Raw genomic sequence first — 14,643 nt, forward strand, 5'->3', positions numbered from 1 at the left:
GCCAACCGTGTCTGTGGCACCATTCCATTTGAGTGAATGGAAACACTGAGGCATGGAACTGGGAAGAGAGATCTCCAAGGTCACATACTGCACTATCTGAGAAGATCTGAAAATAGACGCCATGTGCTTCTAACTCTTTGCCAACTGAATTGGGGGTCTGGTCTTCTGATACTACTCTCTCCTTCCAAGTCTCTGATTTAAAAAAAAAATGATTTGTTGTCATTTAGAAAATAAATATTGGACAGAGAATGTTTGAAGTTGGGGTGATTATTTGTTTTGGTGGGATGTGGCCAAATCAAACAAAAAGCAACTTGATTTCAACTCTCCATTCTCCTGATTCTGCGATGGAGCCCAAACTCCAAAATGCTGAGCCTTGTGTTCTAAGCCAGGCTGTGTAATCATGACTTTCCTTCAGACCTCCACAAAACCCCATCTCTCCAGGAACATGCACGCCTCTCAGCCCTTAGACTGAACAGCTAGGAAGCCAATTCCCCTCCAGGTACAAGATGAGAAGCAAGGCCTGGGCAGAGAGATCACCTGTCTGCAAATTAAAGCCTTTCACGGGAACTCCATGATTCCCCTGTCTCTAGGGCGAGTCTCAGTCTCTGAGAGCTTCAATTCAATAGGTGGAACGCTGTGAAATTTGGAAGCAAATAAGTCAGTGCCTGAGGGATGCCTGAGCCTCTTGGAGGTTGTTATGTCAATATGATGTGCTTAATGCATTCCTGCCACTTTATCATGGGGTAATTCTGAACACTGGAGGCCCTAACCTTTACCTTATCCCTGTCTTCATCCTTCTGTCCCCAATCTGGTTATCAGTGTGTTACAGAATTTCTCTTTTGTGCCCAACTTTCAAATAGGTGAGACTAGACCAGCAACACCATGACTAAGAGCAAAGTAACCAGAACTATGTCAACAAGGGAGAGGCTCACATCTACCAAAATAAGAGAAAATTGAAGACAAGGGCTTTTGCTTAGACATGTAAGGGCAGTGACCTCTGTCCCATTGTTCTGACACCAATTATGGCTCCACTCCTCAGGCACAGATTCACCCTCCGATGCAGAGTCATGGGGGTGGGAATCTCAGAGGAGGGCAGGACCTTGACCAAGGCCTCATGCCTTTGAGCTCTGCTGTTATTCTCCATGTGCCCCTCTTAGTATGTAACTGTGACTATAATCACATACATATACACAAACTTCCATTACTAGATTGACTATACTGTCTGTGTCTGGGATGTTAGTCATATAGTTGGTAAAACCCAAAGCAGTAGTTTCTGCTGTGGTTTCTCAAGAAATGTATGTGAAGCAATTTGTATAATCTAAGGGAGCACGTGGGTTGGATATGGGTTCCATCAGGCGGCTGAGCTTTCTGCCTTGTGGTTACACCATAAATATGCATAAGGAGGGCCCGCCCTATGTGAAAATCATAGGTTCCATGTGGAACTGGATAAAAATTTAGGAATGTGCTGTGCATGTGGCCTGCATAACCAAGCTGGGTTTTGCCAGGAGGATGCTCATAGTCACCCCAAAACAAGTTGACTCGCTCATTGGCAACTTCAAGAATACCTATCGGATAGACAGAAACCAAGAGAAGCCTGCTCACCGGCAGGGGATGCTGGAAAAGAATTCCTTAGTCTTCCTCACTACCTAGCAGCAAGAAGAAAGTCATTCCCCTGTAGGCTCAGACCTTGCCTTGCCCAGCTTGGGTCCAAATTGCAAATCATATTTTGCAAGGAAATAGCACGGTCATCCCCTGTCACCTTGAGTGCTCGCTAATCTTGTTTTTCTCTGATTTCCCCAATTCCCTGGTCTTTGATATGCTGCATTGGTGTTGACAGTGACCAGGGAATTAAAAATCTAGTTCCAAATTTCTGCCCCAAACTTCCCAATCCCCTCTTCCCTATCTGTGTGCTGGGAAGGCAATTGCCAACAGTTTCCTTCACCCCAGAGCTGAGCAGCCTGCTGCCTTCCTCCCTGCTCTGCTTTTTCCTTAGGTCCTGCTGTCTGAATTTCACTTTCAGGCCCACCACTTAGCACCAGTTAGCTTGGCAATGTGCCCAGCATCTAGAGGCCACAAAGAGAAACTCAGTGGCAGTACCAGCGTGGAGGAAACCTCCCCACACTGCCCCAGGTCCCCTCCTCACCCCGCCTCCCGCCTCATGGCATCAAATCAAACTGTGGCAGACTTGACAAATCTATTTGGCACAGTTTACTCAACTATTTCAACCCCAACAGGCTGGAGAGCCGCACGGACGCACCACGAGCGGTACAGAATCTGCACATTAAACACAGATATCTGGGGGACACCCACTAATGAAGGGGCAGCAGAGGACACCCTTGCAGGGTAGGATGGGGAAGGCCTGCTGGCTGCCTACCACACGAGTAGTGTAGCGGGGGAGCTTGGGGAGCAGGGCAATGCCTCATTGGCCAGCTTTCCATTTTCCTGCCTGAGTACCAGGAGGATGGATTTCTAATGGGGAAAGAAAGGGCTTTTCCTCTGTCCCAGCTCCCTTTATTTGGGCAAGACTGATTCTCTAAAACAAAAACAAAAACCCTGTTTCTTGTTGGCTCCTGGGGAGAGAAATTTAGCCAAGAGTGGGCAGAGCAGGCAAAAGAGAATGCATTCAATATGAAAGTTGAGGAGGATGATTCTGAAGAGCAGAAAGCTAAATTCAATTCTCAGGAATATCTTCCCTGCAGAATGAGCACCAGGGATAAAGCCAGGGAGGACAGCATTCTATCAAAATGTGCAGTGCTAAGGTATTTCCAAAAGAAGATTTCCTACAAATGGTGTTTTAAATAGCATCCCGGTCCATCTGTGTGCTTTTAAAATCAGCTTATGCTACAGTATCCCTCTGGCCAGGGCTGCTTAGTCATTGAGCCTGGACAGGGAGACAGTCAGGTGAGCCCATTCTTCTCCCCCAGGACCCACCCCTACCCAGCTGCTGGCCCTTGCTTGCTAGCTGAGCTTCTGGGTTCCATGTTTCTTATTGAAAAGGCAGATGAAGAGAGAAAGGGCATGAGTGGAAAAGGAGTGGGTGGACTCAGTATGTGGACTCAGCCCAGAGCTTCCAGCACCCAATGCCGATTTAGCTTGTCATTCCCAACTGTTGTGTGGTAACTCTTCCTGAAGCCAGGTCAACCGGAAACCAGACCTGCCCACAGGTCACAGTGGGAATGTCTTTTCATTGCCAAGTACCTCACTTTCCTTACTGGGGCAATGGGGAGTGTATGCACATGTGTGTGAGTGATACCTGGGTATATCTAGAAACAGATTTTCCCATGAATAGTGCCATGTTACTATGGCGATTTTAATTTTTTTTAAAAAATCTACTCCTTTAAAAACTTGCATTTCCCAAGTGGCACTGCCAACATTATATAATGTTCAAGGTTTTCTGGGTACAAGGCTTTCACTTGCACCAGCAGTTTGTAGAGCAAACTTCCTTGGGACAATGACAGGGCTGAGGAGAGTCCCTTCTGGAAAAGCTCTTTGGCCAGAGTGCTTTATTTTGATAATCCACATCCCAACAGACCAAGGCCTGGTGGGACTGTAGTACTAAAGAGCAGGAATCCCCTCCCTGTCTCTGGATTACCTTCCCGGAAAGGATGAGCAGCCTCTGGGTATTTCAGGACATGGCACTTGCCTTCCAGACCTGAGAGTCAGCCATGGTCTGCAGGCCACCGCAGCCTGTTCTCCTGTCACATACTCCCTATCCCCACCCAGGTGACATACCAGCTATTTCCAATAAGCCCTCCATATGCCAAATGTGCTGTATGACCACACATCGCCAGCTGCAGACCCAGAACGTCACGTGTCTCAAGAAACACTCTCATCCCTGTGGACAACAAAAGCCCCACATGGCCCCCTGGGACCACATGTCCAGGAGCCGCAGACACTGAAGGCACCAGCCGGGAGGATTCAATGCCTCACTGCGAAGCATGATGGCCAGTTCAGATCCCATTCCTGACAAACTGTATTTCTCCTCATTATTTATTGTCCTCTTTCTTCTCTGGGACATTGTGATCCCCTCTCAGGATTTGTGCCCTTTCATTTCCAGACCTCAGTAACTCCTGAACTGCAGTTTCGTGTGGTTTTGTGATTGTTAACCCAGCATGTGGAAGGGACTCGGGCCATAAATGCTCAATGAATCCTGTGTGGGGAGACCTGGATGGGGAATGCATTTTCTCCTTCATTTGCAGTCAGAGTATACTCTGCAAGCGCTCACGCTTTCTCTCTCTCTCTCTCTGCTGTGCAAGATGCAACAGCAGCCAGGCTGTCGGAGAAATGGTGTTTTCCAATCACTTTAGCATAAGAAAGAAGATTTTTCAGGGCCAGCGTGTTCCTTGTCTCCATCAATTATTTGAGCTCCACTAAACAAGGCTGCCTCCCTGTGTGGGATCAACTGGAAGCTCCTCTTGCCCCATCCCTCCTGCACCCTTCCAGCGTGCCCTCAAGGTAGGAAACTGGATTTACCTTGTGGTTTTTGCCATGTCGGTATACCATCCAGTCTTCCCCATTCGTGCTGACCTCCAGCTTGTAGGATTTGACATAGTAGCCATTCTGGGTTTCCCTGGAAATTGCTCCCTGTGTTGCAATGGCCGTGAGCACGGTTAGAAAGCGCAGGTCCACCTGGGGAAGAAAGGGAGAAGAGTCAGGGGACCACCACTCACAACAGTGGGTAGCACCTGGATTTTTTCTGCAAAGGACACAGATATTATACTTGACTCACAAGCTGGCTGCATGATTCACAAGACAGATTTGTAATTAGTATCAATTTCTACTACATAATTAAACCCAACTTACTTGACACTTTGAAAATGTAGCTTGATTTTTTTTTCTTTCTTTTTTTTTGTATGTCTGAATGGATGATATTTAGTTTCTCCTATCCATTGAACATCTAGAATTATAACTCCCTCCTTATTTAACTATGGTCTGCCTTGGACTGTGAGAGCAGATGTTATTTTAAAGAAGAAATGAGGGGCTGGGGTTATGGCTCAGTGGTAGAGTACTTGCCTAACATGTGTGAGGCACTGGGTTCAATCCTCAGCACCACATAAAAATAAATAAACAAAATAAAGGCATTGTGTCCATCTACAACTAAAGAAAAGAAAAGAAATGAATGGCTAAATCCACTCTACTCCAGTCCAGTCCAATTCAATCCAATTTTCATGGGCTGCAAAATACCCTGGTTGCAAAAGTCACTGCTCATAGCTGTCTCTCCCCACCATACTCCTTTGCTCCATTGTGTCCTTAGTTGCTCAGGTCACCAAAAGGTCAAAGGGCAGGCAGAGTCTGCCCAAGCAATTAGGCTTATGCACCAAGTCCTGACCTTTTGCTCTACAAAGAGGATGGTAAACATTTGGAGGTTCCTCTGCTCTCACGAGGCCAAACCCATTTGGAAATTGCTAGATGTTCTTTCTTTGCCAGCCATGTTCTTTCTTAGTGGCAGTCTCCATGTGATCAAAATGTAGCTTGTGCACACTGGTAAAAATTCCACAAGCATCACTGCTTCTTAATATGTGCACAGCATTATGAAACATTCAAAAGAAGTATGTGGTGCTGTCCATGTGTATGAATAACAGGTGGAGAGCAATAAGAGAAGTATGTGAATAAGGACCAAAAATAAGGAGTACAATCAATTGGCAGGAATACTGCCAATTACAAAGGGAAACTTTCTAGAAGCTTTGCAAGATGAAAGGATTTGGGGAGAGGAAGAAAGGAGAGACAGTGACAAATGGCCTTTGGGTTGTGCTGTCAGAACCTCTGTGGGCTCCCTGGAGTTTCTAAGTGGTCTTTCTCCCTTTCCTGCTGTCTGCTCTGCAGTGTCCTTCTTAGAGCAGAGGTCACCGTGTCGCATCAGAGTTAGGACAGGCTTGTCAGTGGGTCACAGGGCTGTCTGTGTATGTCATAAAAGCAGACACTGCTCTGGTATAGAACTAGCAGCTTGCTCTTCCCCTGTTTACTTCTTCCCAGGGGATAAGAACTGGACCAGTGTGCAGAGCGGGAGGATCACTCAACATGAGCTGCAAGACTTGTTCAGAAAGAAAGCAAACAATAGTCTGAAAAGACGCTGCAGAGCATCTGGGCAACTTGAATTTCCTTCCCCATCGTGACATTTCCCCATGTGTTCTTCTGATAGCTATGTGTAAAACCTTCCTGGCAGGGTTCCTGCCAAACAGCAAAGATCAGGAGAAGTTGTCATATTCAGTTAGCACCCAACAAACCTGCCCTTAGGGAAGTGCCCACCCCCCCACCCCAGTCTCTGATACCCATTGTGCCAAGAATGAGGAAGATCTGGAACCATTTCTAGAATGTTCATTGGATACTGCAAACCCCACAGGGCAATCAGCATACTGGTCAAACAACTTCTCCCAGGCCCATTAATCTCCACAAGAGCAAGGACAGGGTTCCTCTTACTCATCGATTTATCCCAGCACATAGCATAGTGCCTGCCAGTGCTTTCTGTGCCTGGTTTGGATGAATAGATGAATGTTGTTATCAAGTAGGCTGTATTTTCTTCATGTCCTTTGCTCACTGTAGCCGAGGGGCCACCCCACTTCCCTACCAAGACAAACACACGTTGTATGTCCACTGGTATCTGAGTAAGTACCTGGAGATACTCCTTGTTGGAATCCAAGTTGGGGGTCCAGCCATTGTCATCACCATGGAGTCGGCTTTGTTGAGGGGTCCACCTCCCATCAGAGTAGGTGGACGAGGCACTGATCTGTTCATTAGCAATCCGGCCAGACTCCATTCCCAGAGGAACATTGCACTGAAAGTCTGGGGAGTGGAGATGGTCAAGAGCAGAGTTAAGCATCCCAAGCTCAAAGCCCTGGGGGGCCCAATACACTGCTCCCTTCTAGGGACAAGTTGTTGCAGGTTTTGATGAAGGATCAACTTAAAGACTCTAATTAAAAACTCCCATTTTAAAAACAACTACACCAAGACAAAGAGCTTGACAGACCCTCTGGGTCTGAAAGAAACTAAATTGGACCTAAAAGAAATTAGGGTATGGATAAATAAGAATCATCATACAAATTAAAAATATACTCTAAAACAGAAGAACGGTTACTGCTGCGGGCTATGGATGGTCTCAGATGCCAGATGCACCAATATTGCAATCCAGGTAAATGTGAGATAGACTTCTGGCAATTTGGGTGGGCCAATCCATCGTGGGAAGCCTGCTTTATTAGTAAACACCCAGGAGGCATTTTTGCATCCTTCTCTCTCACCCAACTCTCTCATGAATTCTGGCTTACAGACAGATTTTGCAAAGCATAAATATGGGTCTGTGGGACCCTGCTCAAGGATCACATGCATGTCACACTACATTCCAGGCACCACCTATCTGGGCAAATAGACCCAAGAGTCACTTTCTCTGGCCTTGTACCATCAATTACATTGTTGTCTTTCCCCTGGATGTTTTGGACACCGACCAATATTTGTGTATGCATGTATTTGATAAGCACAAGAAATCATTTTCAGGTATCAAACCTGTTCTTTAGCTCTGTGGCTGGACTAGCCATTTGCAGGACCTGTTATAATTTGCCATACTGTTTTTTTGTCCTGAAGTCTTTACAAACTCTTTGATGAAAGAACAAAAAAGCAAAAAAGCCAGAGCCCAACCCAGTGACTTTTCTGCAGGCCAGACTACAGTGTCCCCGGCTGCATAGGTGGTGAGCTGTCCACACTGTGGTAGCTCTCATCATCCTTAAAGCGCTTCTATTCTTCCTTAAAGAGATTGTGTGGTTTTCTAAGTGGAAATGGCCACACGCTGAAGCACATGGCCAAGAACAGCTGATTTGAAGATGGAGCCAGGGCTGGATGCTGACGGCCTGGACACTCCTTGTTGGAATCCAAGTTGTGGGGGAGGGGTCCAGCAAATCCCAGGAGACCTGGGTTAGAGCAATGGTTTCCAATGCTTTGTGCAGTGCCTGGCATATAGCACAAGCTCCAAAAACTATATTTCTTGGAAGTGTGAAGTGCAAGTTCAAGCAGTTTTGTCATCTAGCCAGGGAATATCTTCTCAGGGACAGAGATGTTTAGTGGTGAAAAACATACATGCAAAAAGAGGTTTAAAATAGCTCAGTTTGGTGACAATGGCCTCGAGGCTTTGGGTGGAAAGAAAATGGTTCCAGACTCAAAAATGTTAGACCCTATGTAGATTATCCTAGCAATCCTTTTCACTCAGATGAGGGAGCTGAGGCTTGAGAGGGTCCTACAACTTTCCCTAAGAGTAACTAATTCTTGGTAAGCACATTTTTTTTTTCTTTAAAGAAACTGGCACCTGGATGGACATTGGCTCTTTTTGAGGGGGGAGGGGTACTGAGGATTGAACTCAGGAGCATTAGACCCCTGAGCCACATCCCCAGCCGTATTTTGTATTTTATTTAGAGACAGGGTCTCACTGAGTTGCTTAGCACCTCATTTTTGCTGAGGCTGGCTTTGAACTTGTGATCCTCTAGCCTCAGCCTCCTGAACTGCTGGGATTACAGGTGTGCACCATGACACCCAGCTTTGACATTGGCTCTTTGCTCATGCATCTGCCTGGCATGGGAATGTGGCTTCCATTCCTTGAACTCAGATGCCACAGCGAATCCTGCAGAGTTCCTATTTCCTTCTCTCTCAGAAGTCAGTTCCTTCACCTGTCCCCCCTTATAGCCCTGATGCAAGGACACACAGAAGTTCTCAACTGTCCAACTCACTCTCTAGTGGCTCCTGGTGAACCAGGTAGTATCGTGCAGAGAAGCCATCCTTGGCCACCGCCATGTCCGTGTGAAAGGTCAGAGATAAGATCCCCGTTGATGAGCGGAGTTCGGAAGGTGTTTTGGTCCCACAGTACTTGCCAATCAGGGGGCCAACTGGACACACAAGACAAAAAGAGGTCAGAGGAGATGAGAATATCAAACTTGATTTCGCACACATTCCCCTTCCCATTGCCCCATGCCATTTCATCCAGCATCACTTTGTATCCCTCGGCATAAGAACCAAAGAGGTGTTTTAAGAGCAATGTCTAATAGTTTTCCTACGTGCTAAAAAGGACTTTCAGTGAGATGGCTTCATTCTGTTCCCACAGCCCCAGAGATGGGCCAGAAAGGTATCATTACAATGCCTGCTCTGCAGAAGGAGAAATTGAGTTTCAGAGGTCATGGAACAATTCCTTGTTCACACTGCTGGGAAATAGAGCAGAGACTCCAACCCAACTAGCTTTCCAACCAGATTTTATGCTTTTCCCAAGAATTAAAATTGCTCTTGCTTAGTCATCAAGTATCCCTTATAATGGAAAAATCCTTAGAATAATTACAAAAGTACTGACTCTATGTTGGCCTTCACTTGAGGCAGACAGATTCCTCTTGGCTTTGAGTGATACACCTTTCCAATATCTATGATTATTTAGTAATAATAAAATTATAGTAGTAATAACAATGATGACAGCAGCTAACTTACATAGCTAAAACACAGATAGGTTAAGAAATGTGCCAAGGTTGCACAGCAGAACCAGGATACAAGCACAGTCAGTCTGGATCCAGAGTTCTATCTGGTCCCAGGGTTTGGCTGTTGAGTCACTTTCTATCCTGACAACTAGATGTGGAAAGTGATCTCACCTGTAGGTTTTGCCATCCTCTCCCAAGTACTCACTCAACCTCCTATCCTCTTTCAAAGAAAACGTCTACACCTCCAAAGAAAGTAGACCACCTGTCTGTAATTTTATTAAACCATCCTTGGTGAAGGGAAAGCCAAGAAATGGGTCACAAAGAACTCTAAGGAGCCCTGAAGTCTTTGTTTTCTCCTTTTATCATTACTAGAGCAATCCATAGGCAAAGACCCAGACAGAGTAGTGCCTTGTGGCAGTGATGTCACTCACCGTGGGGAATGCCGTCCCAGATGTCCAGCCAGTCATACTTGCAGTCTCCCTCTCCCACCTGCAAAGGGTCATGCTCCAGGTCAAAGGTCAGGAACTGCAGGATGATCTCCATCTTGGGTTTGGCCAGGATGGTAAAGGTGCAGTCCAAGTTGTGTGGGTACTTCTCAGGAAAGCCAGGAGATTCAATGGTCCCATTAGGGCTGGTGAAGTTTTTTGAACAATCTTCAGAGCCTGTGTGTCAAAGAGAATTTAGAAGAATTTAGCATTAAGAAGAAGAAGGCTTTCTTTGCTGCCTCTGTCACATGAGTTTTTAAATGTTTGGACCCCAATTCACCTACTCACGAGGTGAGGTTTTTCTTCCTACTCAAATAGCCCTTGGAGAAACATACTCTATCCATCCACATTTCAAGGCCTGGAGCCAGAGCCTCTTTAGGACAGAAATTAGGGAGGTGCAGCCAACCTGCTCTGTATATTAGAGTAAGAGTAGCAATTGAGGATTTGGGGAGAGAAGTGTGTGTGTGTGTGTGTGTGTGTGTGTGTGTGTGTGAGAGAGAGAGAGAGAGAGAGAGAGAGAGAGAGAGAGAGAGAGGGATTCTCTTGAAAAGAGGAACAGAGTCTTCTTTCTCAATTACTCAGCTGCTCACTCCAGAAATGTAAGTTATTTCAATCCTTAAGGAAGGCTTGCTGGTTGCCAGCAGGGAAAACAATGTCACCCCTTATTTATTGCTGACCTCAACACTAGCCCCTATTGTACCACAGCCAACTAAGTGCCCCCTCTCCCTCCAAGATCCAAGGTGCCTCAGGGGAGGGGCAAAGGGGAGCCTGGGTCTCATTCATGTCATGACTATATTAAAACGAGCTGCTCTGTAGTGGTCAGACAATTAACAATCGACGTTTTTAGCCGGTGGATCACAGCGGGGCGTTGGGGATGTTAAAGGCCGCTCCAGCAGCAAGTTTGGAAAAATGCAGCAGTGTATTGACATTTGGAAGGCTTCTGGTTCCTTTGTGGTGGGGATGGCCTTGTTTCTCTCCTCCACGCTTGTGTCTGCTTTCTGGGGACGCAGGGAGGCATCCTGATTACATGCGGCACACATTCACAGGCGGTTGCAAGCTCCGAGGGCAGCAGGAGCCCTTAAGAAGATTACAGCGACTGCATCTCCGATGCCTCTAGGTGGAGTCATATTTAAACAGCCCTGGTTGTGCTTTCTCCAGCCACCGTCTGCCAGGGCAGAACCATGGATGGAGCCTGGGAGCACGGAGACTTGGACTATGGATCCATGGATAGACACAGAGCAAGAACTGGTACACGTTACTATGGATATAAATGCTGGAAAATTAAAATGGATTTCATACAACACATTTGGATTTTAAAATCAGAAAAGGAAGTAGGATTTATGAGGAGGATAATAGACACTCTAAGCATGAAGGAAAAAAAAAACACACAGAGAAATACTCAATAAACCAGGTGTTTACTGGCAGGAAGTGTCCTCTGGGGATCACACCGAAATATAACTATGTGATGTCAATACGCTGATCTTAGCCTGCAGCGATGTCTTTATCTACAGCTCCTGTAGCAGGCACCTCTTTATTGATGATGGCTTTGTGGAAAGCTGCAAATGCCTAACTTGGAAAAGGTGCCATGCAACTAGTGGGGGAGGGGTCCTTATGACTTTCTTTAGGTCAGACCAGACAGGAAATTCCAATCTCCCCCACCTAACTGTCCATTACCCACTCCCTTCTCCTGGTGCTCAGTGCTCCATGGTAGGCCTGAGTAGCATGGGAACTGGGGACACAGAAGGCAAGAGCTAACCTTCATGACGCCATATCTCAGATACTCTGTACTCCATCATTCAGAGGCATGCTCATGGGAGGGCAGGCCCAGGGCTGAGAGTGGGCAGCTGGGCCTAGAGGATGATCTGGGATGGCCTCCCTGTAGCTTTGTTTAACTACAATTCCTAAGGGTCTCCTTCCTGGCCCAGGATGATGCAATTTGGCAGAGCCAAGCCAAATTGGCAGGTCTTCAGGGGGACAAGAGGAATTTTGAAGAGGTTAGGGTTTATGGCAGCTATGTAGCCTTCTTCATGTGGGCCGCTTGGGGAGTCTCACACATGACACTGTGGAAAGTACCTCTCCATTCACAATTTGCTTGAGAGTTAGAAAAGCTATCCTGATTGTCCTCCTTAGAGTTTGCTCCATTGTCATTTCCCTAGAAGGCAGGGGGACTCTTCACCCCACCCTGGGGTTGTGGAATTTATGGTGGAATGTTCTTTGGTTCCTGTCACCAGTGGGAGACTACAAGTGCTTCCACAATGGATATCTAGAGAGTTCAAGATAGGCCTGGAGAATGTGAGATTCCAAATGACCCCTGGTCCTGAGATCCTGCATTCAGGATTTTTTTTTTTCAACCTCAGGTACTTAAGACTAAAAAGAAAAAAAAGAAGTGTGTATGATGTCTGATACATTGCTAGAAATGGGTATTATGGTTTCTGGCTTATTTTGAACAGGGTGGGAAGACTTATATGGAGATTTATCCTTTTTTATGCAGAAAAAAATCAATCGTGCCTATTAAAATCATAGATTTGCCTCTAATTGCACCATGGTTGAATCATCAGAAAGGCAGCTGAGTATCCAATGTCAAGAAGACAACCCTGAAAAGGAGACAAAATTGAGTCTTGCAAAAATCAGCCCAATCCAAGTTCCTTTTCTATGATGTGTTAGAAGGAAAAAAAGTTAAAAAAAATTTAGTCAACAAATATTCAAGTCCACTCAATGCTAAGATTGTCCTTAGAAGCTGGGAGATTTGGGTTGCAGAGAATGGTTTCATAACAAAAAGACTTTGGCATAAAATATGCCTGTTCCCTGTTTTTCCACTGTAAATTTTAAAACTTTGCCAATGAAAGAAGAATCTGCACGTATGAAGATATTTAAAACTTGATGAATTTATCCACAGCTGAGCTTGGCTTGACTACAAAAGGTGAATTCTGGTTCTTAACTCAAGGAGTGGGGTAGTGGTCACTCCAGGTTTCCTCTAGTTGTGAATGACCCCACAAATGCCACTGGGCACCAGAAAAAAAAAGAAAACAGGGTTTTGAACTTAGGTAATAGGAGTATCAGAAACCAAAACCCCCAAATCTAATCCCCCTCCCCAACTCCACATTTTCCACTGATTCCTTTTCCAGTGTTACTTTTTTTAAAAAATATATTTTTATTTTAGTCTTTGTTTATTATTTTTTTAATGTGGTGCTGAGGATGGAACCCAGTGCCTCATGCATAGGCGAGCACTCTACCTCTGAGCCACAACCCCGGCCCCTCCAGTGTTACTTTTTAAGTTATTTAAAATTCCTTTCTCTAGTCTGCTAGGGATTTGGTGATTTGAGATCTTTTAAGTTTGTGAGTTGTTTTGGCTTACTCTTTTGTTGGTAGTGAGTCTGGTAATAAAGAATCTTTTATACTCCCTATAGGACAGACACAAACCCTCCACTCCAGCCACATGTCCCCTGTCTGTCCCCACAGTGTGGGCTTCTGTCTCTCAATGTAATTCTGCCCCACAGCCTCCTCAAAGAAAAGCACCCAGAGCCCTCTGTAGGGCTATTTGCGTTTCTGTGTTTACAGTTTCCCTTTCTTTCTTTTTATGAATCCGACTAGCAAACATAGCTGTGTTTGTTTGGATTTCTTCAGCACGTCCACCCATTTTCTTTCATGTTCTGGGGATGATGTCAACTTTGTGTATCTTCTCTCCAGACTGCAACCCTGGAAATATGGGTAGAAGACTTGGCACCTGGAAGAATGGGAACTTTTCTGAAAGCCTCAGTTTTGAATTTTGCACTTTGCATATATTTACATGTTGATTTTCATGCCAAGAGTTGCTCTTGTGGATGGGCACGATGGCAGGTGTGAGTGACCCTGAGGAGGCTACAGGGCTCTCATCTTGTTCCTCATTCTTAGAAGCATGGCTGTCGACAGGGCATCTCTTCTGGAGGCTGTCCCAGGGCCTACCACAGGGTGCCTCATTGCTCTATGCCTGGGCCATGTTTCTTCCCATGACTGGCACTATTGTTTCTAGGCAGATCATAAGGCTTGCTGCCTCCTTCACAATTCTACTTCAGTATGTCATCGAAATAGCAGTGCTGAATTATGATATCCTCTTGTAGGTTTTATCTTTTAATACCCTCTTTTCAAAATTTGCATCATGGGTAAAGTTAACACTTCCTTTTGCTGTGGCTTTCTGGAGAAGGTAGCTTGTGCCTTGTGGAGTATACAAGTTTGGAGGCATAAGACCAGAGATGAGATTTTAATGGCTATGCTCATCTTTGTTCTGACTTCCTTAGCCAGCTCCTTGGAAGATCCTGTTTAGGTTGTTTTCCTTTCCTGGTGAGTACATGGGAGCTGAGTGACAGCTTTAGAACAAGGGACTTTGCTATCTGGTAGACTCCAGAGAGCTCCTTGATTTTTCCTCTCACTTTCATAACCACAGGATGTTAATTATTTCTTCACTTAGAACTTACTCATATTACAGTTCTCCTTTCAATTTACCTATATATTCAACAACTGTGCATCTCTACATGCTGAGGTTTTGTACACCTGTGTCCTCTGCTACACGAAGGCAAAAACTATGCTTGATTTTTTTTCTCTCTTCTCTCTATCCACTGCTCCTAGCAGAGGCTGGTGGCACTGATGTGGCACTGATGTGAATCTTGCTGAGGACTTAAGGGGATGTAGATGAAGCTGTTGAGGGACCCCCCAACATCCCTGAATCCCAGACCCACAGAGCACCGGTC

General features: G+C 45.6%; 1 protein-coding gene across 3 annotated transcripts in view; it reads right to left on the reverse strand.

Moving 5' to 3' along the window:
• Nrp2 (neuropilin 2) overlaps window positions 1-14,643 on the reverse strand; it is a 115,489-nt gene that overhangs the window by 64,640 nt on the left and 36,206 nt on the right. For all 3 annotated transcript variants that reach the window (XM_027941935.3, XM_071618877.1, XM_071618876.1), the window contains exons 4-7: window positions 9,866-10,096; window positions 8,706-8,861; window positions 6,611-6,780; window positions 4,474-4,629 (exon numbers count right to left, since the gene is read on the reverse strand). In XM_027941935.3, coding sequence (XP_027797736.2) covers window positions 4,474-4,629; window positions 6,611-6,780; window positions 8,706-8,861; window positions 9,866-10,096 — 713 coding nt within the window. The remainder of the gene's footprint in view (window positions 1-4,473; window positions 4,630-6,610; window positions 6,781-8,705; window positions 8,862-9,865; window positions 10,097-14,643) is intronic.

This window comes from Marmota flaviventris, chromosome 11 (genome assembly GCF_047511675.1).
Source record: "Marmota flaviventris isolate mMarFla1 chromosome 11, mMarFla1.hap1, whole genome shotgun sequence".
Lineage (NCBI taxonomy): Eukaryota > Metazoa > Chordata > Mammalia > Rodentia > Sciuridae > Marmota > Marmota flaviventris.